Raw genomic sequence first — 25,337 nt, forward strand, 5'->3', positions numbered from 1 at the left:
AAAAGCTTCCCGTTGTTGGAGCATCCCAGATTTACAGATTCAAGATATGGTTAAAAATCACTTTTTCAGACTTGTTTATTTTGAATGAAAATGAGAACATTCAAATCATGAAGCAGAGAGGAGCCACGTTAAGGTGGCCACCATGTCAGGATGATGATGACAGCAGTGACAAGACTGGGGGATTTTGAACTGAATCTTTATATCTCTTAAGGATACTATAAAATTGCTCAGCATAGATATTGTCAAAGCGGTCCTGACCACCTGCCCAATAACATATTTTTAGTACAAGTCACTCTTGTTGGACTCATCCTCTGCAATTGCTTTTTAGAATCTAATGAATCAGAATGCCTTTAAAAAAAAATCACAACAAAATAAACCCCTTATTATGGGCCAAGTAACCATTAAATCTAAATCCTAAAAGTTGGCATTGAGCATGGAAAATTAAAGAAGCAAAAACCTTATTAGTTTGATTACTCTTATTTACAAAGCATGAAAGGAAAAAAAAAAACCCTTAAAGTACCCAGTTTCTGTTTGATTAAAAAAAACATTTTCAAGACTAAAAATCAATCATAGTGGGTTCAGCCAGAAATGTATTTTAATGTATGAGTCAGGATTACAAGAAGATGGAAGAACGTCCCCTACGCAGTGCATCCCTGCTGTGGGGGACTATCACGTAGTGCATTTAGAAGAAAGAGTTATGTCTTGAAAATGAAGAGCCAAAGGCTCGTTAATTAGAAATTTAACTTAGTTTTTTTTCTTTGGGCAAAGAAAATTTAGTTCCAATCTGTGCTGAGAGGTATTGGTAAGATGGATTGTCCAAAATGAACTAGACAATCCCAGTTTGATTCCTAATAGAAGGTGTTTGCATAGCTAATCTGCTACTAATTGCAATTCTTGACAGTCTCAGCAGTGAAGTCAATGAGTACGTGAGCTGGGTGGTTTGCCCTTATTATTTCTAGGTCAAATTTTACCTGTACAGAATCTCCTGCCAGTGCTCCATGACAACTTGTCTAGGGATGGAGGAGTTTATTCTCCTGGACTGTTTATGAGCACTAAATTGACACACACAACCGTATGTTATTTCTGAGTCCGACATCAAATGCTTTTATGGGATTATGCAGATAGGGACACAGAGCAGGGTCTGTGGTTACACAACAGCAGTTTTCACTGCCTTGCAAAATTGGCTTGGGTTGCACAAATCTATTAAGTAGGCAAGCTGAAATCTTCCCTGTCCCTACCCGAGATGAAATTTTAAGTGCTACATGAGATATCAGTGGTGAATGAAATCCTATCACGAGATTATATTAATAAAACTAAACATCCCCCACAAAAGCTAAGTTTCTTCTAACCATTTGACACAGACAAGTTCTTATGATAAGTCTGCACAATAACCAGTCGCCTGGTTTGGTAAACAGGTAACAGAGAGATAAACATTCCTAAGGAGCTCCATGGTTGCCAAAGCGGATGTATTGGTGACACAACATTGCTAATGTTCCCAAGTACTTACTTTTTGGGGTTGAAGGCTGGCTTTGGAGACAGCAAGGCAACTTGCTATGGCTCAGGAAGTTCTCGGCCAATCTAAGGCAGCAGGGAGGCAAGATGAGCTGCACCGGCCCCTTAATGAGGCACCAGAAACAAGTTTAGCAGGTGAAACTCCTCTTCACTCCCAGTCTCCATGGGGGAGTAAATCAAGCATTTCAGGTAAAGAAGGGTGGAGGGAAATACCCATCTGCATTCTTTTGACTTCATAACAAATAGAATATGAGATCTAGCCTTCCTCTTTTAGACTGTACATGATAATGGAGGAAGGTGGTCACACAAAGGTGTGGTTTAGGAGCTTTAGAGGAAAAGCTCTTCCCTTTCCTTAGATTTAGAGAGCAATTTCTGAATTAAGTGTGATTGTAATTGAGTGCTTCATATGTGTGTGCGGCTATGGCAGAAATACATTCTAAAAGAGATCTTGGCTGGTAAAACATAACTTACTGATGGAATTTTTGAAGGAAAATCTTCAAAGTTCTAATACAAACCCCAGGATGGCAAGAGGTCTCAGATGAGCCCGAGAGAAAGCACTGTGTGCTCCACTTTGGGCACAAGTGCAAGCTGGGGAGCTCTCTGGAGCCCTAGGGGAGGCTCGAAGCCGTGCTTCCTTTTAGTGCGTTCTTCTAGCACAGACCAAGTGGGTGAATCAGCCTAGAGCTGCTCAGAGAAGGACTCGGGCTTTCTTAGTGCACCTGAGGACACACAGGAGCAGAGCCACCCTGTGAAAAGATGCACTCTGGGTCTGAACCAGAATGAGGGTCCTACAGGGAGAAGGGATGTAGCTTCTTTTCTCCCCTTGCTGCCAACTGACCCAGATTTCTGTTTTATCTAAGTCTTTTTTTTTTTTTGAACATAGTGTGAAGGAGAAGCATCTCTCACTGAGATGCATGTCAATGGTCTTGTGAAACGAGCACTTCTCCCTCCCTCCCTCAGCCTTCCCCAATCTAATTAATGAGGTCATCCCACTGAAGGCAGGCTTATAAATAGCTTTCCAAACGCTAATGGAATTAGTTCTGGCCTGGACTTTTCCAGGGTGACACGGCTATCTAAGAAGGGCTGGCTCCTTGGCGTGTACAGCTGCTTGCAGTGGAAATGTTGAAACGTATACATTTACCTGATGTCACAGCGCTCTCGCTGCCAGCATTAAACATGCAATGGGATTACACCATTACCTAGTGATACAACAGGAGGGATTTACTGCAAGTAAAACAAGTGATTGTGGGGGAACGTGCCTTGTATTCGATCAGATCAGGCTAGATAATAAAATTTCAAATTCTACTGAAGGTTTTTCTTTTGTTCATATTTCTGAGAAAAGTGGATTTTTCATGGCCACAAACCCACAAGACTTTGTGGGGACAATAACCAATTACCTTGGGAAGTAACAGAAAAGTACTTCAAGTTGATAGGAATCTTTAATATGAGAGCAATTAATGGGAAATGAGCAGTGCAGCTATAAACTCTCAGAGGTTTAAAATTATTTGGCTTTTTAAGTCATCCGTGAACTGAGGCGTTGAACCCCTTTGAAAGCAATGGCTGAGTTATTAACATTTAAAAATTTGCTGTGAGTCTGGAATTTTATAATAAAAATAAAACCTAAATATCCTGATCCAGTGGGATGTCCCTGCCCATGGCAGAGGGGTTGGAACTAGATGACCTTTAAGGTCCCTTCCAACCCAAACTACTCTATGATTCTATGTCACAGAAGCTCTTACTGTTTAGAAAACTTAACCTGAAATGCAGAGAGAATATATGTTGGTTGTTCACTGATTTAGGGACTTCAACTCAATGAGAATTAAGCTCCTAAAGAAGAGGCAGACATGAAATTATAATTGTTTTATCTATGTGACTAATGAAGTTTAATTACATCCTCAGAAAGATAATGGAGACACATTTTGCAGTCATTTGGTCTGTGTAGCACAGCATAGTCCTGCCAGGTATTGCATTTGCGGGAGTAAACAGAAATACATCCATTTCAACATTGAGAAACCCAAAGAAGATTAAAGTTTATATTCGTCTATCTTTTCAAACAAAGAAGAATATAATAAGATCTTTTTCTGACAGTTGCTAAGGTCCCCTGGCATACTTGATCCTAAAAGCACAGATTGTAACGTACCAGCTGTTCGAACTGTTTCAAAAACACTGGTATTTCCCCCTTGTTTTGATTAGCAGTCTTGGGTCCATCTGGATTCACGACGTACCTCAAATGTATTTTCATCAGGAACACTCTCTAGAAGGATCACGCTGATTTATTTGTTACAAAGAGAACTTTCTGTTCGAGTGAAAAATTGCTATTCCTCCTTGTTGCGTGTGACGCATTCAACCTTTCCCTTGGATAAAGAAGTTGCCACAAGGGCAGGAGGTGCTTTGTGTAGCTGAGACAACATCATATCTTTAGAGGATAAGGAGAGGGAGAAGCAGCACTTGTCAGTCTGCAGATTGGCCTTGGACCAGCTGCACGGATTCTGAGTCATCAGATGATCCAGTCTGTTAATGACTGCAGAGAACTTAAAAATACGGAAATATCCTGCTTTCAGGTATTGATTCAGATGTTTCCTTTGGGGAGCTTTAGTCATAAAGGTACCAGGCTTGTTTAGAAATAACAAATGTCAAGTTTTTTTGGCTTTTAGTAATTGCACCATGAAAAAGATGATCAGGGATTCTAACCTGCTGGTTATGGCTGAGTGCCCATAGCCCTTGGAATATCTCTCTGTTCCTCCAACAGAAATCAGTATATGAGTTAAGCTAACAGGCAAATAGGAGTTTGTTAAATGCAATGTAAAGGTAAAAATAATATATGTAATATATAATATTATATATAATATATATAATATAAAGATAATTTTATACAAAAAACCAAATTGGGACAACCTGACTTGGTAGCTGTGCGGCTGCTATTGTCTTCAGGTTCAGTTTGGACCTCACTGAAGAACCCCTGAAGAATTACAGTTCCATTTCTTAAACCAAAAACATAATAGAGTCATTGTGTGTGGCAGCCTACCTTTAGGCAGTCTATAACAGCGAATAAAGAATTACTCTAACTGTTATATAACAATACATACTTTCAGTGTCAACAGAACCCAGGAGACCAAGCCTCCCATGTGATGCTCTGGTTGCACTGATGGGGTCTCATTATTGTGACCTGTGAAGAGAAGCATCACGGCCAGCTGCACCCCACTCTTGGAAAAAGGAAAAAGGGTTTTAATGCCCTCTCACAGATGCTAGATTATGGCATCCATTCTAAGCTTCCAAAAGTGGAGGCTTTTGAAGTTTTCTTAGCAACGTGTTACACAGAACAAATTATTTCTCTTTGGGCTCAAATTTTTATATATCCTTAAATTTTTACCTATTCAAAAGTAAATGAAAAATGTTCACATTTACACAAAAGCCAGAATAAACCAATTCTGTGCTTAAATCCCTCCTGAGAGGCAAAGCAGACTGTTTTTAATTGATGTTTATGACGCTGACATGCAAAAACTCGTACCCGCCGCTTTTCTTCCTGCCATTGGGTTTTTGCTCTGCGAATGTGTCTACCACCCATAATCGCTCTTCATACCTCATTTCTGACATCACGATCAATGAAGTGAAATATGCTGTTACTTAATGGGTTTGACATAAAATCCATTTAAGTTGACTGAAAGACTTTCATTGTTTCCTATCGGCTCTAGGTCAAGGCTAAAGTGAACAGAGGGGGTGGAATTCAGCTCGTCATTTGTCATCTGAGAGGAAATGATCTCCACATCCCATTTGGACTGCTTAGGGATTTTAAACGTATTTAGCAAAAGAAAACAAATTGATATCTGATATCTTATCAGTGGTCAGATGGTTGAAATTTCACCCTGATTGGATAATCTCTCATTTTGAGATTTTTAAGATAATTTTCCTGAATTATATTACATTCTATGATTGTATTTTAGCTTAAAATGGTACCTAGTTTTCTCAATAGTTTAGAAATAAACAAATACAGGAGATAAAGATCAAGATGAGTGGAAGCCAGTTGAATTGAAGAGGTGCCTGGCAGCCGTGAGCAGGTCAGGGAACACCGGCTGGCCGGGGCTGTGCGGAGCCCGGGAGCCAGGCAGCCTGTGAACTCGCTTTGCCCTTCCTGCCAGCAGCGTGTGGGGCTTTCTCACAAAGCATCTTGCTGACAGCTTGTTAGTTTTAATTTTTTTTTGTTTCCTTAAATATATTTGGAAAGGGAAAAAACATCTCTACTCTGATGCGCAGCATTGTCTCAGGTCTTCTAGGTTTTGTCAAGAGACTTAATAAAATGTGCATTAGTGTACCTCTATTGCTTGCAAATGTTTACAAACTCAGAAGGGAAATTAGTAGCTTCTTTACTGAAGCTGAACAAATACCAGACACAGCGTCCCTGCCCTATCTCCCAATCTAGCTAACGCTTGTTAGCCTTGGAAAGAAGGGGCAGAGGGGCTGGCAGGGATGAGAAGAGGTGGAGCATCATCTAACTTGCATTTCCTCTGATACGTTAAGAGAGCTTTCTCACAGTGTTTCTGCAGAAATAACTTATGGTTCTTAAGGCAAAAGTCCAAACTGCGGGTTGTGGCAAAGAAGAAAAGGAGTTCTATTTCACAATGGTTGGAAATTCTTGGTATGAACTATTTAATTACTGGTGGGCAGGCCAAGTTGCTGAGAGGTCACAGGATCTGCAAGAGACAATGGCATCAAGAGGTTTGCTTCTAGCACAAATTTGTTTCTTTGGCTGGCAAACAGAGTGATTGCAAAATGAAAGTTGCTGCTGTTAGCAACCTTTGTCAGGCCTTGCCTCCAGCATCCAGTTAGTTTTCACCCCACCCTTAAGATAGAGTTATAAGTTGTGTTATCTTTGGTGGAACGGATGAGTTTTCAGACAGACTCTGACCTGACTTCTCTTTCTGTTGTGGTGGAGGAAAGTCTATGGCTTTCCAGCACTGTAACTGAGTATTTGGACTCACACTGATGAGACTCAGACCCATCACAGAACTTCGAACACCTGAAGGGGAAAAAACTCAAAGAATTGGGAGATTTTTAGGGGGCAGTTGGACAGTAAGGGGATAAGCAACATCCCAGAGGGACACAGGAGTCCCTCAAACTGTTTTTAAAGATTAGACTCTCAGACAGCAGATTTCTGTCCTCTGGATTTCTGGGTCTCAAGGCTTAGCTAGCAATATTTACAAGAAGATAAATTGGCTTAATAAAATAAAGAAATAAACAGACCACATCTCTGATGAAGAGTTGGAATAGCAATATCTGTGTGTACAGAGCACGGCTTTTCAGAATCTGCTCCTTCCCTGGGGCTGTCACTTCTGAGCCGCTTCTGGTTATCCAAAGAGGAGAGGGAAGCCTCACTAGGGCTTATTCCGCTGCACTGGACGTCACACCCTTCTTATCTGTAGCTCATAGATGCAAAATTGCAAGGCCAAGCTTTTGGGAATGGAACCCAGAGCTTTGGAGGAAGGGCTTGCTTTTGAAAGCTGTTTCCTCAGTAGCTTCTGCAGTGGCTGGGAGGCAGCGCTGGCAGCACATCAAAGCCTGGGAATTCCTGCACTGTGCTTGGTCCATTCCTCCTGGCTGAGGTCACACCACTTTCCTCCTTTCTGTTTGTTTTGAGCAGGATCAGTTTTATAAATTACAGGGCGAGTTTCAGCCCAGGTGTGAGAGGGAGGACGGGGAAGGCGTTGCTGCTGCCTCTTGTGTGGCCAGCAGGACGTGTCACGCAGTCGACCACCACGGTGGCATCTGCTCATGCCCTTACCAGCCCTTGCCGGCAGCTGCGCCCTGCGCTGCGGTTATCGACTCTGCATGACTCATTTTAAACCTCTAATATAAATAGAAATGTTGGTTTCTGAATTGCTACCAGTTCTTTGTAATTTTACTGGAGTCTTGTCATAGCATTTTACTTAAATTCCCGCTTTTTACATTGTGGAGAAGAACCCCAAAAACTGTTGGCTCCTTTAGCACTGGGAAACCCTCCATGGAAGTGAAAATGACAAGAGTTTTAATCAGAATTTTTTAAAGGCACATTTCTGTTTTTCAGTGGGAATCCAGATTCCCGTATTTTGGCAGGAGAGCTGTATTGGGTGCATTTGAACTAATGTTAACTATTTACTACTTAAAAGATATTTAGTGCCCTTCAAGTCTAAAACCTCCTCGGAGGAAAGCTGCCCCTCAGCAGAGGACAGATGATAACTCTGCAGGACCTCCTCTCTTTCTTGTTTTAGAGCTTTGGGGAGCAGAGGCCCAACCTTTGGACAGTTGCATTAATCCCATCCAAACGGAGGGGCTCACCATGCCTCCACTTGCTTGCCTGCAACGTGGAAGGTTAAAGTAAATGGTTGTGAAACAACAGGCTGTTCAGTGCAACAGACGTTACTGCTCCTTTTAGTCATCAGTATGTTGCTATTTAGAGATCACTGATACTTTTAAAGCTCCAGATTATTCATATTAAAAGAGCGTTTCTTTCTTTTTTGTTTGAAGTTTTATGCTCTCATGCAGACATCTCCATAATTAAATGTATGCTTGACTCTTTCTGTCTCCAGTTAAGTAAACATTAATGGGGAACTTACTAAAAATAACTGCTAGAAATGTTCCTGTACTTTAACTTCAAACATATTAATATCAAATTACAATGATGATGTAAGACTGATATGAAATCACTAGAGGAAATCAAGGCTAAGTGATTTTGGGTTTGGAATCGTCCAGGATAGCTCATTCAAACTGTTTTTATTACAGCTCTTCTACAGGCACAGCAGAGACCTGTGCTCCACCACACAAGAGGTGGTTTAAAAATAAACATCTTTAAGCACAAAATCTCTCCACTTGCAGCATAAAAGAATAGCACTAAAGTTGCAAAATCAAAGGCCTTAACATTAGGGAGCACTGGAATGAAAGTCAGCTCAGGCTTAATCTTCCTGTAGATGTCTAATATGATGCAGGATTTAATGCCATAATCAAACAGTATTTTTCCTGTAGGAAAAACCACACACTGGATACACTATGTTCACTGTAGGAGCAGCTATTCAATATTTCATTTTCTCTTTACTTTTTAATATGTGGCCTAAGGTTTAATCGAAGCTGGGAGGGAGAGGTCTTACATACTACAGTCCTGATCATCTGATCCGATCCTGGGTCATTTGCAGAGCAGTTCTAACCTAACTTACACACTGAATCTGCATGCTGAAGTTTTTTCCTGTGATCGGTTTTGTCTTTAGGATTTGTTTTTCCTATAGTAAGAACAGCATCTTCTGAGGCTGTGACCACAGGAGAGAGAACTGCCTGGAGCAGCCGAGTCTCATTGGGTAAACAACCACCTGCACTGGGTATGCCATTGCGTGAATGTCCGTGGCTCGATCCTGCGTTCACGGGGTGCAGATGGATGCTTGTGATAACTAGGAGTAGCTGGAATTGGAGTAGTGACTGAAGATCCCAAAAGTGCCTTTTTTCCAGCCACTATCAAACCTCTTCCCTGTGCAGGAGCATTTCCATCGCTGCAGCTCTGCTCAGTCAAACCTTTTGCCTCTCCTCAGTGCTGCGAGGTGGGGGTGAGCTACATGTCCCACCACCTACAAAACAAGCTGAAGGTCTATAACAAACCCAAACTTGGATCAAGTCTTTTGTAGCGAGTAAGTGGGACCTTAAATGGAGATGTTGTTTGTACTTATCCCTTTGCTGCTAAGGAACAGAGAACAAATGTTTGTACAAGTGCCTTCACAAATCCAGTCCACATAAACCCTCTCCCCTCCCTGCAATAAAAAGCTGCCAAAAAAGGTTGGCTCTCCATTAAACTTTGCTGCAGGTGATAAACGTGCCTGCCTCCAAAAGCGGTCCTGCGCTCCACACCAAGCATGGCACGCCAGGAATGAACCAGCCGTCCCGCTCATCCTGAAGGGCAGGTCCTCAGCCACTCTTGAGAGCTGCGACTCCAGCGTGGCTGCTGTAAGCCAGAGCTACTCTCTGGACCTTTATTCTGGCTGATTCGCTGCACAGATTTACATCCCAAATCCTATTTTTTACGCTGAAAGGCAAATCCACAAACCAAGCAGTTCAGGGTCTCTGTTTCAGTCACTGCAACTGGATTTTGACAGAGGGGTAGAGAGCAGCATCACGAAGGCACCAACTCTTCTCATGCCCACTTCCCAACTTGGAGGGGAATGGGATGATGCCCATCCTTCCTCTAATGTTCACCCAGAGGAGGTGGAGAAGCTGTTCTTTTTTGCTGTCAAAAATGGGCATGAGAGTAAGGGACGCGGCCTGAGCTTGAGGTAAGCCCATGGGAATGTGAGCAGCCACTCTGCGTGCCTGCCCTGGGGAGCTCTGCCAGCTCACCTCCAGCCCTGACCTCATGTAGCCCCTTGTCATTCCAGCTCCTGAGGCCAGCCCGGAGCAGAATGGTTTGTTTTGACGGCAGGATCATTAATGTGCCTCAGCTCCATAGCTGTAAAAACCTAGGGGAGATGAGGCATGTGTAATTTTTACTATGCCACAACTAGGTGACTGTAAGACAACATTCCTGCTCAGGGATGGCCGTGCTCAGCTACCTGGCTGTAAAAACTGCTGATGGTGAGTCCTACTCAGTGCAGAGAAATCCCATCCTGGTGCAGCATCACTGCCAGACTCCTGTCATGTTTGAAGACCTTAAAGAATCTTATATATGCACATACATCCCTCCATCCAGATTTTACGCTGATTTTGTAAACAGTAATCACTAATCTTTTCCTCCTTGGCTGTCCTTGTAGCTGAACTGTTCAGTTCTGGTTTGGGAGTGCTCAGCTCTAACGGTGGATAAAAGCAGCAGGAAGGAAAGCTTTACTGACACTTCTCCCATATTTCAGTAGGGTTTATTTTTTGTTCACCATCTGGTTTTGCCTAATAAACTGCAAATATAAATATGGAGCCATAATGTTTTGCATGTATATTTGACATTGATAGAAGAAATAATCTTTCCTACAGATTCTCAGTTATATATTGGCTTCCGTTCTGTGCTGCACAATGTTGATATGAGAAGGAAACGTTTGCCATTACAGCACTGTGCAAACATGGTTCTCTTCCAAGCTTTCTGTCTTGCTACTAAATAAATATGTGTGCAAGATAGTGTGTGTGTATTACTACAAAAGGCTGGTATTTAGACAACAGCCAAACTTACACAAATTCTAATGTATAGTTCACACAGCAAACATTTTCTAACACATGGAGCTCCAGCAGACCTGTACAGCTGTGCTCACTCCACCTCCAGGACCAGAAACCCAGAAGTAAAGTAGAGACTAAACCTGTGTTCCTCACACTGAACCTTAAGCATTCTAATGAAGTGCCTCATGACCTTCAGCCTTCTGTCGGAGGAGAGAAAACCCGACTAAAATCTGCATTTCCTCTGGAGGTGTTCATCCCTCTCCCCTGACCGTGAAAGCGGGCTGGATTTCTAATCAGGCACTCGGGTTGGTAAAAGAGAGGAGGTGGGTTTCAATAGCCATGAGTTAGGCCTTGAAATTTCTGATTGACCAAATAACGCCAGTTCTGAAAGAAATCATCTCACCCAACAAAAGGGTTAAAGTAAGGAATATTTTCAATACCCAGAAAGGCAACAAGATGGCTTGCCAGTTTTTAAACATTTTTGGTAAAAAAATCCATCCAGCTGAGTCTTCCAACCACTGACAAATATTTTGTTTCCCTTTAAAAACTCCTGCAGCTGATGGCTGCTTAGAAGCCATCACTCCTAGAAAAGCAGCAATTGCCCAGCCCTGAAGTAGAAGTCACATCCCAGACAGTGTGAGGTGCTGAGCTCTGTCTCATACATCACTCGTGGTTCATCCCTGCACGTGGCATTAGTTCAGAGCCCATGTGGTTAAGGAATGGACTGGCGGGTTGGGAATCGAGCAGCTCTAGGGACTCCTTCATCTGCCCTTGGGAAAGAGGAAAGCCCTGAAATCAGCACCTCCTGGCCTTGTTCTGTTCTGACCATCATTTCCATTTAGCATGGTTTTTCCCATTTTGCTTGCACGATCACGCTGTCAGTTTAGACACAGCTCCTGGAAGCCTTGCAAAGATGTATATATATTGCAAACATGTACGTGTATGTTTATATATACATAACCCATGGTTTGCCATCTAGATTTGACTGCAAAAGTGATAGAAAGGGGTGCGAAGACTGGGGTGATTTACACCAGGTGAAGATCTGGTCTTTATGTTGCAACTTATCTCACGGCCTTGCATCATAAACCTTAGTCTGGGGCCAAGAAATAGCTCAGCTGGAGAAGTCACAGAATAAGGAGAGCACAAGCCTGTTCAGGTAAGAGAGCTCTGTATCTAAAAACGTGTCCTGACTTATTCCCAAGAGGAGGCTTGGTATTTTTGAAGCTTTTTTTTTTTTTTTCTTGCAACTCCCCAATCCTCTGAGCTCATTAAAATAAAGACACTCTAATTTCCAGTTGGGGCCAAGAGGGAAATGTCAAGGAAGGACTTCTTTGTAATGTCGATTCTCAAATTCCAGTGAGAACAGCAGCGGGGTTTTCATTAACCCACTGTCAAACACTAAATTACTGCATTGTCAAAAGAAAGTAGGACTGCTATTACCTTATATGAAAAGGGTATTGAAAAAAAAGGCCAGATGATTCATAGGTTGTGTACAAGTCTGCCTTCCGTGATGGACAGATAGGTCATCATACCGGTCTGCCAGAAATTACATCCCTGGTTGACAAAAACAAGGGTCATGTTACCAGCAGCTGGCCCTGTACCAAGAGCGTACCTGTACCCCTCTGTTTGGGGGGGTTCCATCCACAGGACCCCAGTTCTGAGGGTACAAAACTGCTAAGAGAATAAGGTACTTTGCCAGATACTAAAGTCTTCCAGAGAAGCAAAGAAGCTATTTTTTTACTGCACCAAACCTTAAACACTGCAAGAAAGCCCTGGGAACCTAGTGAAATCTCTGCTAAACAGGCCACTCAGTCTCTTAGGGAGAGACTCTAGATTTAATTCCAGAGTTTGCTACTTTGTAGTTGATGTTTCAAGGACAGATGTTGGAGGAAGACAGTTTGATCAGACAAATTATTTCAGTTCAAATTGAAACAAATATTTCATTCATCCCATCTCTGCTTGAAAAATGCCATCTGTCCACTACAAAGCATCCTGACTGATGACTAAGAAAAAACACTGCTTGATGCCCTCAAAAGGAAAACAAAGTGAAGTGCTTTGTCTCACAGGTACCCGCTCCGTGATGTGGCTTTACGGGGGTTCATAACTGCAACTGCCTTTGCTCCTCAGGAAAGCTTTCCTCAAATCCATGGGTTGGTCTGAGGACCAAGACACTGACTTTTAAGAGTTAATTAGCTGGCACAATTAGTGGTCATGTTGTTGTAAAAGAGAAAAATCAACTACCAGAGAGCTGCTGGACCTGCAACCAGAGATGGGAGGCAGAAGCCCTCTGGAAGCCCATCCAGCAGGCAGATCATGTCTCAACATGTCTGAAGCACAGCAGCCAAATATTAATCATGGTTGTACTCTTACAAATTTAAACCTTCTCTCCTCATTGCACTTGCACTCATGTCACCCCCGTGTATTTCCACTGAAATCCCATTGCATTACCTCAAGTAACCTCCTGCCAGTGGGGAAAGGGAGAGCAGAGGGCAGCCCACCAGCTTCGGGGCCGCGCCAGGTTCACTCCTGAGTCCCAGAAAAGCAGAATCCAGCCCCTGCAAGTCCCAAAGCTGGAGCATGGAAAGACCAATGGTTTGTGGGGAAGACACAAAGTACGCATGGTGGGCCGTACCTGATGCCAGAAAGCACATTTTGGAAAGATGACCCTTAGGAGCTGCATTATGCATTGACTGTCAAATCGTCTGCCCTGTCCCATGACCTCTGGAGAAGAGAAAGAGGGTGATCTGAGGCGAAGAATGAGAATCAAGCCGGGGTGGCTTCTGATTGAGTTCAAGATAGTGTAAAACAGGGCTAAACTAGAAGCACCTGCAATCTTTGTACAATAACCTGTAATTATGTTCACAAAGACAAAATGTTGCTCTGTGTGTAGGTGTATGCATGCATTATACACTTATATGGGTGTAACAACCAAAGAAGCTGATATAGTTGCTTTTCTTTCTGTATTATCTTTTACTAGGAGATATGCATTACGATTGTTTCAAGTTTTCAGATCTGTGGCAAAACATTAAAGCATCTTCTGAGTTCAGCACATGCCCTTGCAGGAGCCTGCGCAGTGCCAGCAGCCAGGGCTGTACCTACAAACCTATTTCTCTCTCTGAAGTGTGGCAGCTTGCCCTGCCCCAGTCATCTCAGGTACTTGCTGTCCCCACTTCAGGTTAAAGTCACAATCAAGCACACAGAGTTTTAAGCCCAAAGTGCCACTTTGAACTCAAGAGTTGATCTGAGCCCTTGTTGCCTTCTGGAGGATTATTCTGTGAGTTCAAGACGGTCGTGATCTGGCTGACAGCAGTTTATCCGTTAAGACAGAAAAGCTGGTGCCCTGTAGGAGCAGAGCTAATCTGATGGAGTAGCACTTAAATAAGAGCAATAAAATGCTTCCGATCCAAGAAGATGCTTTCCAGCCACACACTGAACAGGATGTGGTGGAGCTGCCCCACGCTTGCAGCAGCATTACAGACTGCTTGACTTAGAGCCGTGCCTCTAGCAACACACATCCCACCTGGTCCTGCTCGGGACACGCATTGCTGCTATCCCAGTGAGGTCCCTGTGCTCATCCTGTGGGGACTGGCCTCTGAGCACATGCAGGTGGTTGCTGAGACCCAGCTTTTGCCCCACCCATCTGCACAGGATGGGAAGTACCTGGAGATCAAAGGGTGTCCTCTGCATTGCAGACAGCAAGAGTGCTGCCGTACACCTGCTTGGAAAGCAAGTAATGGCAAAAAGCTGGATCTGGTCCAGTCCAGGCTAGAGCAAGAGAGGTGCTTCACCTTTGTGTGATGAGGGCAGAGCCTGGCCTTAAGCCATTTTCCTTGATCCTTTTCATCCAGTAAGAGTGCCTTGACTTGTGCTCTAAAAAAATGGAAATGATCTGGCTTCTCTGCTCTGTTATTCCAGGTTAACCTGTGCGTTTCCCAGCAGAGAGAGCACAGAAAAAAACCACAGTCACAACCCACCTCCTCCCAAGCAGCTGTTATACCCAACAGGAAGCGGTGCCCTGCAGCGTGACCGTGCTGTGAAGCTCTGCCCTCCCGTAACCTTTGGGGGAAGCGTTCACAGGCGCCGTTCAGCTCTCCCAGTGCCAGAGCCTTTCTTTGCCCTCTTGCCACAAACACCACTGTCCACTTCTCTCGGATGCTCTGTGTCAGGATCCTCTTTTCCGCTGCTCACCAGCAGAGCAAATAAGTAGTGAAATAAAACCACACATTCACTTAAGCGGATAAAGTGGGCAAAGCATTTTCTGTTTGCAAAAGGGGAAAAGCAGCGAGTCCATCTGCAAAATCATTAACCAGCCCGTGATAGTACCTCCTGTCCTCCTGACGGCAGTTAATTGTCACCCCGAGAAGCAGATGGATTTTTCTAATGCTGAGAACACAAAATCACAAGAGGAGGAAACCTTTGGGTTTGCACCATTGCAAAGCTCATGAGACAAAGTTCGTTGAAGGGAGAGAGAGTCCTTTGTCCCTTCATCTCTACAGGAGAGCAGCATGCATCCTCCCAGGCCAAACAACCCTGCCAAGACAGTTGCAAAGCCACACAGACCTGACAATGATGAACCGTATCTTCTTCTCCAGTTATAGCATAAAGCTCCCGGTTGTCTAAGCAGTTCTCTAACTTCTACCACAATGAATTGGTAATAACCTCCGCCCTCCCAAGGAACACATAAACACCAGCACATTCCATACATATGCGTCCCAAGGATGTGGTGTTAACACTTCACAATTATTTCTTCCATGCCAGAATGAGTTAAGGTAGGAGTCTCTGTCCTGGCTTTGAATTTCCTGGCTTTCCCCTGTCTGCGTCACAACATAATTCTTTCCAGCCAGCCTTTTCCTCAGATGTTCAGAGTTAGCATTGGGATCCCTGCCAGCTCTCCTTCCCAAAACAAACACAGAGCCTCTGATGCCAAAGATTTACCTTCTATTCAATACCCCAGGGACCAAACACTTGGCCGTACAAGCGCTGCTCCGATTTTCAATTCTGCAGATGTATAGAAGTAAAAATGCAGCTTTGTAGAGCCTTGTCTGCACTTGAAAAGACTTGATGGCATGTCCCTACAAGCTGTCTCTGTGCATCAATTGTAAATAGAGCTTCAATTAATTAAGGAGGTTATTTGCCAAGATAGTACACACCATTTCAGCATGCAAAATAAAGCTTATTGTCAGATTACTTTTTCCTGGTGTAATTCTGTCTGCACTGGAGTTTTCAATAGTAATAAAAACACCCACCTGTTATTAAACCGCTCTGGTTCCGGTGTAAATCTGGTCTAAAACTAATGCTCTGAAAAGTGATGCAATATTATTCCCATCTCAGTAAAACACTTTTCTTCTTCTCCAGCGTCCCTGGGTTCACAACTTATCTGCCTTTGTAACCTGTGTGGTTTGCCTGGAGGGCTGGAAATTGCTGAGCTCCTGGTGGCTAAGGAGAAATGATTCAGTGGAAACATTGCTGCAAGGCCTTTACATAGCAAACCACATTCCCGTACTGCTCTGAATCTGCTGAGATTCAGACAGAGCCCTTCTCTCTGCTAAGGGACATGTCCTTCAGGCACAGGACAAATGAAGTGTATGTCTTTTAGCGAGCCAAGGCTACTGCTACATTCTCTTCTTTGGAAGGAAAACAAGTGAGTTTCCTCTTTGAGGAACTAACTGTGACTTATGTGATGTCTGTGCTTGATGTGCTCCTCAGAGGGGGAGAGCATGCAGATAACAGGAGAAAAAAAATCACCTGTAATAAGCACTATCAATATGCTTCCATCAAGTACAGCAGTGGTGTTGTTGGGGAGACTGGGTGGTACAGAGGCTTTACCTGAGGAACATGGCACGTGCAAACATTAAATCATGTGCTTGCTACTCGCAGAGCTTTTTTCAGTCCTCCTTTCTTATGCTTATTAGATTTGATTTATGAGTGCCCAGTTTCCAGCAAGAAGCTTGAGGCAACTCCCACGAATCCCTCAAAACTCTGGGGGCTCTGTTGTGTTGTTTGAAGACAGCACACATGAAAGGATGTGCCCGATTCCTGCCTCCCTTCCCCTCTCTTGAAAGGATTAGGCCTAGGATTGGCCTGGATTTGTACATTTTATTTAGAAAGACTTGATTGGGCTAAAAAAAAAAAGCATATGGAAAAAATATTACCTAATAGAACTATGTGAAAGTATTGATGATTTCAGCAATACCATTAACACAAACAGAGGTGGATGCTAAGCCTGTATTCTTTTCTTGTGCTAAAGTCAAGAGCAGTGAAGTTCAGCGTATTTTTAGGGTAATAAGAAGCTGCCCCGTGGGCTCAAACTTCAGTACTGAAGGAGTGCAAAATATGGGTGCTTCAACTGTGTGTCCAAGTCTCCTGTGTGCTCAGAAAGAGACAGATACATGATCAGAATAATTCATAATTACAGTGCCTCTATAGCACCGCCTGTGAAAGGATCTCATGGGCCTTCACAGATACTAATTAAATCAACCCAATATCCCAGTTGCATAAAAATTATTACTGCCATTAACAGATGGAGAAACTAGGGCACGGTTTCATTGCCCACACAGAGCATCTGCTGCAGATCTGGGAGAGTGACCCATCCGCAGCCTGGGTTGAGCGATCAGATGCTGGATTCGGATGCTTTATGACAAGTGCCTGCCTCCAAAAGCCACAACGGGACTGTCACATTAGGGTAGAAATGCCTCTTTGAAAGGTTAACGTCAAAGGGCGTCACCATTAGAGAGGGAAACTAAGCAGTAGCATCTCCAAGGAAACCAGCACATGAGAGGAGGAGGGAGTGAGGAGACAAACCTGGGAGCTGGAAGAGAAGCTAGAGGTGGCAGCCATTCTTGTTTTCCCATTTTTTATATTCCTGGTATGATTTTTCCCGTGTTAAGTTAGATAGTTTTCTGCCGTGAATGTCAGAGCAATTTATTTATAAACAAAGCTTTCTGTCACTCAAGCAGGAAGGACCAGATCTCCACCTCAGAGCCCCAACAGCTGCCCCACCTGCTCTCCTTCAGGCAGCAGCAACCACCAACGGACTCCAGCATATGTTCCCCCATCCTTCACACCTTCCTCACACGCATATCCTCGCTATGGCTCTGGCTGTCATTTCATCCACTGCTGGAATGAAGCTATTTGGGGTATGAGTTATCTCCCTTGGGGACATCAGCAACACACACACATTTGCTTTCAGCACGCAGACCCTATGTGATGGGACCAATCCAACACAAGGAGTCAAGCCCTTGGGGGTGTCGCAATGTCATTTGGACTGGAGCAGGACCAGGAGACAGGTCAATGCTTTGCCTTATAGAAAGTACAAAGGCAGGTTGAAAAGCTCGGGCTTGTGCTTTTCAATCCACCTAGGAGGTGGCACACTGGACTGTAAGGCCACCCCAAACATGAAACAGTATTGGCTTATTGCTGGAAAAGCAGTATTTCCCATTAAACACCCAATATCAATTCTTACTTCTTGGCATTCCCACCAAAGCACCAACATCATACAGGCTAGATAGCTGATAAGGCAAGATGATGCAGTTCTAATCAGTAAAAAACTATTCTTAAGCTCTTTTTACAGCCAAGGGGTTTGACTTGGACGTGTCACTGTGCTTCTATACTTAGGACTATCAGAGGATGAGTGTTTGCACCATAAGAATCGTGTGCTAATAAGAAAGTGAGAGAAGACTTATCTCTGTTCAAATTCAAAAGAATTTACTGCATGGGAAGAAATTGTCCGTGGTGAATATGGGTGAGTCTCTCCAGACTAATCCTCCATTTATACGCAGTGGCTTATTAGGGATTAAAAAAATAATCTGAAGTCTTAGACAGTGGGACAGACTCACACGAAAGATGTATTTTCAGTGAATTTAATGACACTTTGGACTTGAATTCGTGTTGGAGAAGTCTAGAAATGAGTGGTTTTTTTCCTGTTGTTTCTGTGAAGCCCTTTCATAAGGGCTTTACAGAAGCAGTAATATGTAACTTCAAAAGGGCACTAAAGCCAACTGAAAGCAAGGAGTGCAGACCAAACTCCTGCTTCCTGTAGAACAGCAATAAATCCTCCCACCACCGCTCAGTTCCCTTCAAACCACAGAGCTACAGATCATTAGACCGCCACAATGACCACAGCTCACCCAAAGCAAGTGGCTTAAGGCTCTATATCCATGATTTCCCCAGACTTACCGTGGCCCATTTATCACCTTCTCTGCCCCACCCATTTTTTTTGTTGGCCTATGTTTTGTTTTGTTTTCTCAACAGCAGAACATCCCAGTGCTTTCCCCGTGCTGCCAGCTGCAGACCAGGGCTTGTGAGATGCTGCAGGTATCTCAAGGGACATCTCCCTCTCCGTGGAACTCCCTCACACGGCGCGGTTTGGAATAGCTAACGGCAAAGCCTGGTTCCAGGAAGCTTTTTATACCATGCGAGTTCCAGCAAGGAATGTGCATCTTACACCATATAATTTAGGGAAAATAGCCACACTGCTTTGAGAACGTTCATGCCCATTTTCTTGCAATGATGCAAAGGATGTGGCAGAGGACTGCAAGCACTCAAGGGAATTGAGCTTCCAGGGTGATTTCCCACACGCTCAGCCTGCTAAAAGCCCATTTACTTGCATTCATCCTGCCACAGTCATTAAGGAAAGTGTGGTAGCAGAGGCCTTCACAAAGCAGCAATTTCACTCACAGTGACTTGATTACTTGCAGTTCTCTGTACGCACCCAAGGGCTCTCCTGCTGCTTTAATACACCAATATTTTTTTAGTACAGACAAAACTAGGAAAGCCATTTTATTCCCACTGGGAAGGCGAAGTCCTGATGCACTTTAGTCTCTCGTTTTCTGGAAGGGGATTTTACCCACTCTTTAGAAATACTATCAGGATGAAAGGATCATTTGCTGCTTTTACCTCCACGTTTCAGGGCAGAGTCCACCAACGCTGTCACAACTGATAACCTTCCTTACAAGCGAGGACTGTGCTCCTAGAAACCGCTCCACTGCCTGCAGCCTCCCTGGGCTCTGCCGGTGCCACTGCACTCCGGCTTCCTAACGCTCCAGCCAGAAAACTTCACCACGACATCTTTGAGTTTCAAGGAACCAAGAGTTTATGGTTGGTGCACACAAAAGGTTTGCTGTTAGACGAAACTATGCATTAGAGAATTTTGACTATCTAGAGGTAATTATTAACATAGCCTTGCAAGGCTCTCTCTCTAATTGTATTACTTACATAAACACGGTGGATACACCAGTCGTGTCAGGGTATCATTACATTATTTGCATGACGTTCACCAAAACCACAGAGCTTTTCTGCTGGCTTTGTGGCATTTTATAGGAATCCCACCATCAACAAAAAAAAAACCAGCTGTGCCGCACTTTGTCATATTTTTGAGCTCTTTTTAGTCTCCCCAAGGTCTTCTTAGCAAAGATTTTTATTTCTGTTCCCTAAAACCAAGGATCCCTTATCACCAAGAAGGCTTCTAGCACATTGGATGATATAAGATAATAAGATATAAGATAAGGCAGATAGGAGGGTCCAAGGGAAGACAACAGTGGCCTGCAGGGGTGGCAGTGACAATAACACATCAGCAGCTTAGTCACTAGCAAGTTTTGCCAAAGCAGCTACAACCTGCAGTTAACCAACTGCTCTTTTTCCACTGCTAAAAACTGAAACAAGACATTCACCGTAATTATTTCAGTTGATAAATCAGACTCCGATTTATGACCACTTTCATCACATCAAGGGTGGTACTGGAGCCCGCAGCTCTCAGGAGCCTTCCTTCCAATCCTGGCTGCCTTCCGAAGCCCGGCGTATCTGTAACTCGCAGACAGCTTGAACACAAAACCAGAAGAAAAACCACTAACCATTCTAGCTGCTTTTTAATTGTAATACAGGTAAATAAAAAGATCCTCCATGTCTCTAGATTCCTTTCCCAGTGCCAGGATGCTCTGCTGGCTGATGCATAAATCAGCGCGTCTGGGGCTACAGCACAGGCAGACAGTTACTACCCAGCTGGAGTACAAGCCATGCAACGCAGCTGGCAGCTTTGTTCAATTGTGGTTTGAATTCTCTGCAGTTTATTTCTGGAAGTATTTAAGATGCCTGTCCTGAAGGCGGTAGGACCAGTGAGTCATCCTTGACACCCAACTTAGATAGGTAATAAAGCTTACTTTGTTTGCCAAAGCTTTCTATAGGACTCTGCAGGTACTTTGCATTAAGATGATGTAAAACAACATATGGGACAGACACCTGCAACAGCGTGGCTCCAGTGCTATTTTTCCCTTAATAACCAGTTAAAAGCACCATGAACAGTAAATCAAGCGTTCTCTAGACAGACACAGTAACCTGGCATTAAGCATCCCACCTTAGGATTCCAGAACACGCATTTCAGCTTTTTGCTCAATCACGGATATGTTTGGGTAGAACAAACCAATTTAAACCATTAATTCCTTGCAGCCAACTTAGTTTTAAAAAGTTGGTTTGGCCACCGGTGTCTCTGCCAGCACAGAAAACATTAGGGACCAACCAGGCCAGTGTTCTCCCAGGTTTTTGGGTGGGTTTTGCAGCCCAGGCTGATGGTGACAGGGCAGGATCTGAGCTGCTTCTGCTCAAGAATATCTACATATCATCTTACAAGATCAACATTGCTCTTGTCTCTGTCCCTTTGTGCTTTACCCTGAGGACAAAAAAGACCCATTTTCCTTTCAAATCAGCGAGAAATGGAAGATGCTTGTTAACCAAAAAGGCCTTTAGCTTATAGATTCCAAATTATGGGAAGAATAACGGGATCTGATGCAGATAACATTAGATTTACTGGAGATGCAGCAACATCCTTGATGTGGCCCAATTGGCATACGATACAGCTGAAGGGAGGCTCGAGGGCAAGAGGCAGGGTCACAGAAATGGGGCCGCACACCGAAAGCCCAGCCATAGGTCACACTTGCTGCAGAGAGTCAGAAATTCCTGTTTCAGTGGGGCAGATGGCAGCAATGACTTGCATGTATTGCTTTACTGATAAATTCACCCTGGTTCATATTTCCCTTGGCAGAAGGCATTGTCCCCAGCTTTTCCAGGAAATGTATTGCACCATGTCGGGGGATTTGTGTGGGGCAAGAGGTGCTCTGCCCAGTAAGAGAAGAGATCGTGTTCTACCTACAGAAAACAAGTGCAAAGACAGGCTTGGCACTGCCCGCTGGGAGCTTACAGACAACACGGAAAGTATTAAATTCTGATGGGACCAGCAGCTGGCTTCTATCAGAAAGGCACTGTTTCTATCCTTTTAAAATCCTGAGCATTTCTTTCCTCACCGCAGAGAAAAACAACCTACCAAGGTCATTTGCATTCTGCTCACCGAGGAAGACAAGTCAAGGCTGCAGGGCAGCACGGCTCAGCCCGGCAGGGTGGGATGCTTTGAATAACACTCTATTCCTGCAAAAATCATGGTACTGAGTATGACTTGAGATTAAAACAAGGCCCTTCTTCAGTCACTGAGTAGATAACAGCATCACTGCTTCTGACCGCCAGTGGCAGCAGCAGCGTTAATGGAAATTAGTCTCTTTTTGGATGGCAGGCAGGACTGCAAGGCTATATCAGCACACAACACAGCTGAACATAAAACGACCCTCTTGACAACAGCACCATATCAAATAAATCAGTGTCTCAACTTACCTTGTGAACGCGTTATCCTTTTGCAAACGGAGAGTAAACATTGCAGACGAGGCAAGCTGATCAGCAGGAACCGGAGCTCCAAGGCAGGGTCCCCTTACACAACCGTAGTCCTTTTCCCTGGCAGGTCAGAGGAGTTCTCGTAGTTAGAGACGAGTCCCTTTGCCCAGCGGGTGCCGGGGGAGCCCTGCTGCATCACCACCAGCCGGATCGGAGGCTGAGTGTTTGCAGGGACCTCGGGAGCATATTCCTTGCTGGGATCCTTCCCCCTGCAGTCATAGAGCACACAGGAGATCAGGAAAACCAGAAGCAAAATAACATAACTAGATACCAGAATGATGAGATTTAAGGTAACAGGGTCAATCTCCAAATAAAACTCCATTTGGTCCCATGCTATTGAGTGCAAACCCAGAGAATGAAGTGTCATATGCACGAGTGAGCGACTGCTAACTGATCAGAATAGACGTATTGGCTTTGCGGTAAAAATACATTAATCCTCAGGTCTCCTGTAGCAATAGATTTCCCCGAACTGGATGATTAAAGCAGCTCAGTTTAATAACTTAATCTCCTTCTTTTAATGCCACGTTGCCTACAGTGGCAGAAGCTAAATTTGAATGCTATATTGACAGGAAAACATCCCCTTTGCTCAGGGACTCTTTCCTTGACAGGCAGGTACCAAACAGGGTTTTTGCAAAAACAGCAATTTGCAGAACGTCCCTTCTACAACCTCTTCTGGGTTTGGGCTTGTGGGCTGAAGAAAACTGAGCTGTGTAATTAGTAAATGAATACAGAGATATATTGTGGAGGAAGTCACTTGCAACAAAACTTTCCTCAAAATCTAAGGAGCCTCATTTCCGCTAAGACCACTTTGCCCTGCCCCAATGCTACAGAGGGGCTTTTGAAGTGAATTAAAGACCTTTATTACCCGCTTCCACATCAGGATTACTGGGACACATCACACTACTGTGTCACCTGCTCCCAGCCAATCCTTGCACAAACTCAGTTGCAGGAACCTGCTCCCTACTGGCTGCTCTGTCTCCCCCCCCCCCATTTCTCCTGCACACAAAAAGATGCAACAGGATTGGAGCAATTCTGTAGCCTGGGCTCCACCAATTTTTTTTTTCCTATGTAGACCCTCTGCTTCCTAAAAAAAGGCGAAGTTTGTGATGTGGCTGCCCCATGCCAAGCTGCCCAGCCACAAACCTGCAAAAGCCTTTTGCGTCTTCCTGATTTATGTGTCTGAAGATGATGCAGGAGTAGGGACACACATATAGCTGCCACGCGTTTGCTTCCTTAGAAAACCATGCTGGAGAAACTATCTCTCCTCAAAAACCAAAAAGCGTGCCAGCACATAAGATACCAGGGAGGCAGATGGAAAGGGCAGGAGGTGATGTCGATGAGCACCACAGACCTGATGTCAGCATGCTTGTTGCTTCCACGCAAAACTCCAAGGTTTTGGTCAGCATTACAGCACCAGAGGGTTTTAGGAAGAGATTAGACTGTCCTAGCTCTTAGCACTGCCAGAGCTGTGGAAAAGGGCTTTGCGTGTCAGCGGCAATCTGATCGGGCACGTCTAAGCTGTGAGTAAGAAATATGTCACGGGGCCATCCTGCTGCCGCAGACCTCGACACATCATCTGCGTCCCCCACTGTCTGCCTTCCTGGCTCTTCAGCAGAGGAGAAGTTTGCATTGAGAAGTAATTCAAGGTCTGATATTGCAAGAGGCATGCTTCTTCCAGGACTTCTCTGGGCAGCCTGGGCAGGGACTCACCACCCTCCCAGGAAAACATTTCTTCCCAAGATCTAACAGAAATGCCCCTCTTTCAGCTTCAAACCAGTACCACTTGTCCTAACACTGCAATCCCCAAATCTTTTACAGTAGTTCTCAAATGGCAGCCTGGACTTTGAAAACTCAGAACCGTGCCTGCAAAAGAAAGTTTATGGGGATTTTCTCCCTTGCATTCTTTTAGTCCCAGCAAGTTTGCCAAACCTGAATTTTCTCCTCTAAAGTCCTCAATGGCAATAGTTTGGTTTCAGGCTTCCATCTAGCATTGTAGCTAGGAGATACATGATATGAAGTGTTGAATTTAGATAGGCATCATGCCAGCCTTCAGGGGGACTTTTCAAACAGTAAACTCAGGGATGAGATTACTGCACCACCTTCTGTGTGGTTGCAGACATGGAGAGAGAAAAGCCTCCACATTTCTACACAGCTTCACAAAACACTGCCTTAGGGTGAAAATATGTTATACTTTCAAAACACCTCCTGAAGGCTGCACCCAGAGCCTGGTTTGCAGGAAGAAAATCTCACCTTTACACTTTTGTTGTATTCCCAGGAGCCCCATCTTTGAGCCAGAGCTGCTCACAGCCACCCGAGCTGGAATCAGGGTGCTGAAAACTAAGGTCCATAGGGGATTTGGCCTAGATTCTGTCACTTATTCTCTCCCCCCAGCCCATGTCCAGGACAAACCGTTGATGTTCACTGTTCGATATTCTTGTGCCCAAAGATTGCCAGGATCTAATTTCTCTGTGATGGAAAAAACATTTTTGAAAAGAAAGTCTTGGAAAGAGGTTCTAGTGGGCGAGAGCTACAAGTGTTCTGCTTTGAGAGCAACTACAGCACAAGTAGCAAAGGGGCTGCAGGCAATGACTGAAGAAAAATCAGGCTGCAGGAAACTACAGCTTCTTCTCAAATGCAGGAGATAAATAATGTCCCTTCTGTGCTGGCTTTTTTTGACTGTAGCAGGTTAAGGTTGATGCCGCGAGCATTTTGGCTGGCAGATCCAAGAGATAGCTCAGAAGTGTGATGTGTCGCGCAGTGCATCGAGATGGATGCACACAGCAGAGTATCTGGAAGGGCCCAGGCTCTGCTGGACTCGACCATCTTAATGCAAAAAGCAGTTTCCAGTCTGGGGGCTTCCCAGATGAAGCCTGAGCAGCTGAAGTGCCGGCAGAGCCTCATGTGCCGCAAAAAACACTGCTGAACAGGCGCCGCGCAGCTGACCCGATTCCAGCCGGCTGCACCTTGGA

At 44.3% G+C, this 25,337-nt stretch overlaps 2 protein-coding genes across 2 annotated transcripts in view; both read right to left on the reverse strand.

The window, feature by feature from the left end:
• MMD (monocyte to macrophage differentiation associated) overlaps window positions 1-22,450 on the reverse strand; it is a 43,764-nt gene extending 21,314 nt beyond the window's left edge. The window contains exon 1 of the mRNA XM_054082901.1: window positions 22,312-22,450. Within this exon, the coding sequence (XP_053938876.1) occupies window positions 22,312-22,352 (41 nt within the window). The 5' untranslated portion in view covers window positions 22,353-22,450. The remainder of the gene's footprint in view (window positions 1-22,311) is intronic.
• On the reverse strand, window positions 22,406-22,973 carry SMIM36 (small integral membrane protein 36). The gene has a single exon (XM_054082903.1). The coding sequence runs from the start codon at window positions 22,733-22,735 to the stop codon at window positions 22,406-22,408; it is 330 nt and encodes a 109-aa protein (XP_053938878.1). The 5' UTR covers window positions 22,736-22,973.
• Window positions 22,974-25,337: the final 2,364 nt, after the last annotated feature.

This window comes from Cuculus canorus, chromosome 18 (assembly GCF_017976375.1).
Source record: "Cuculus canorus isolate bCucCan1 chromosome 18, bCucCan1.pri, whole genome shotgun sequence".
NCBI classification, from domain to species: Eukaryota; Metazoa; Chordata; class Aves; order Cuculiformes; family Cuculidae; genus Cuculus; species Cuculus canorus.

Bases quoted from the DNA above. Each gene is read 5' to 3' on its own strand.
- SMIM36 (XM_054082903.1), bottom strand. From the start codon at position 22,735: ATGACACTTCATTCTCTGGGTTTGCACTCAATAGCATGGGACCAAATG.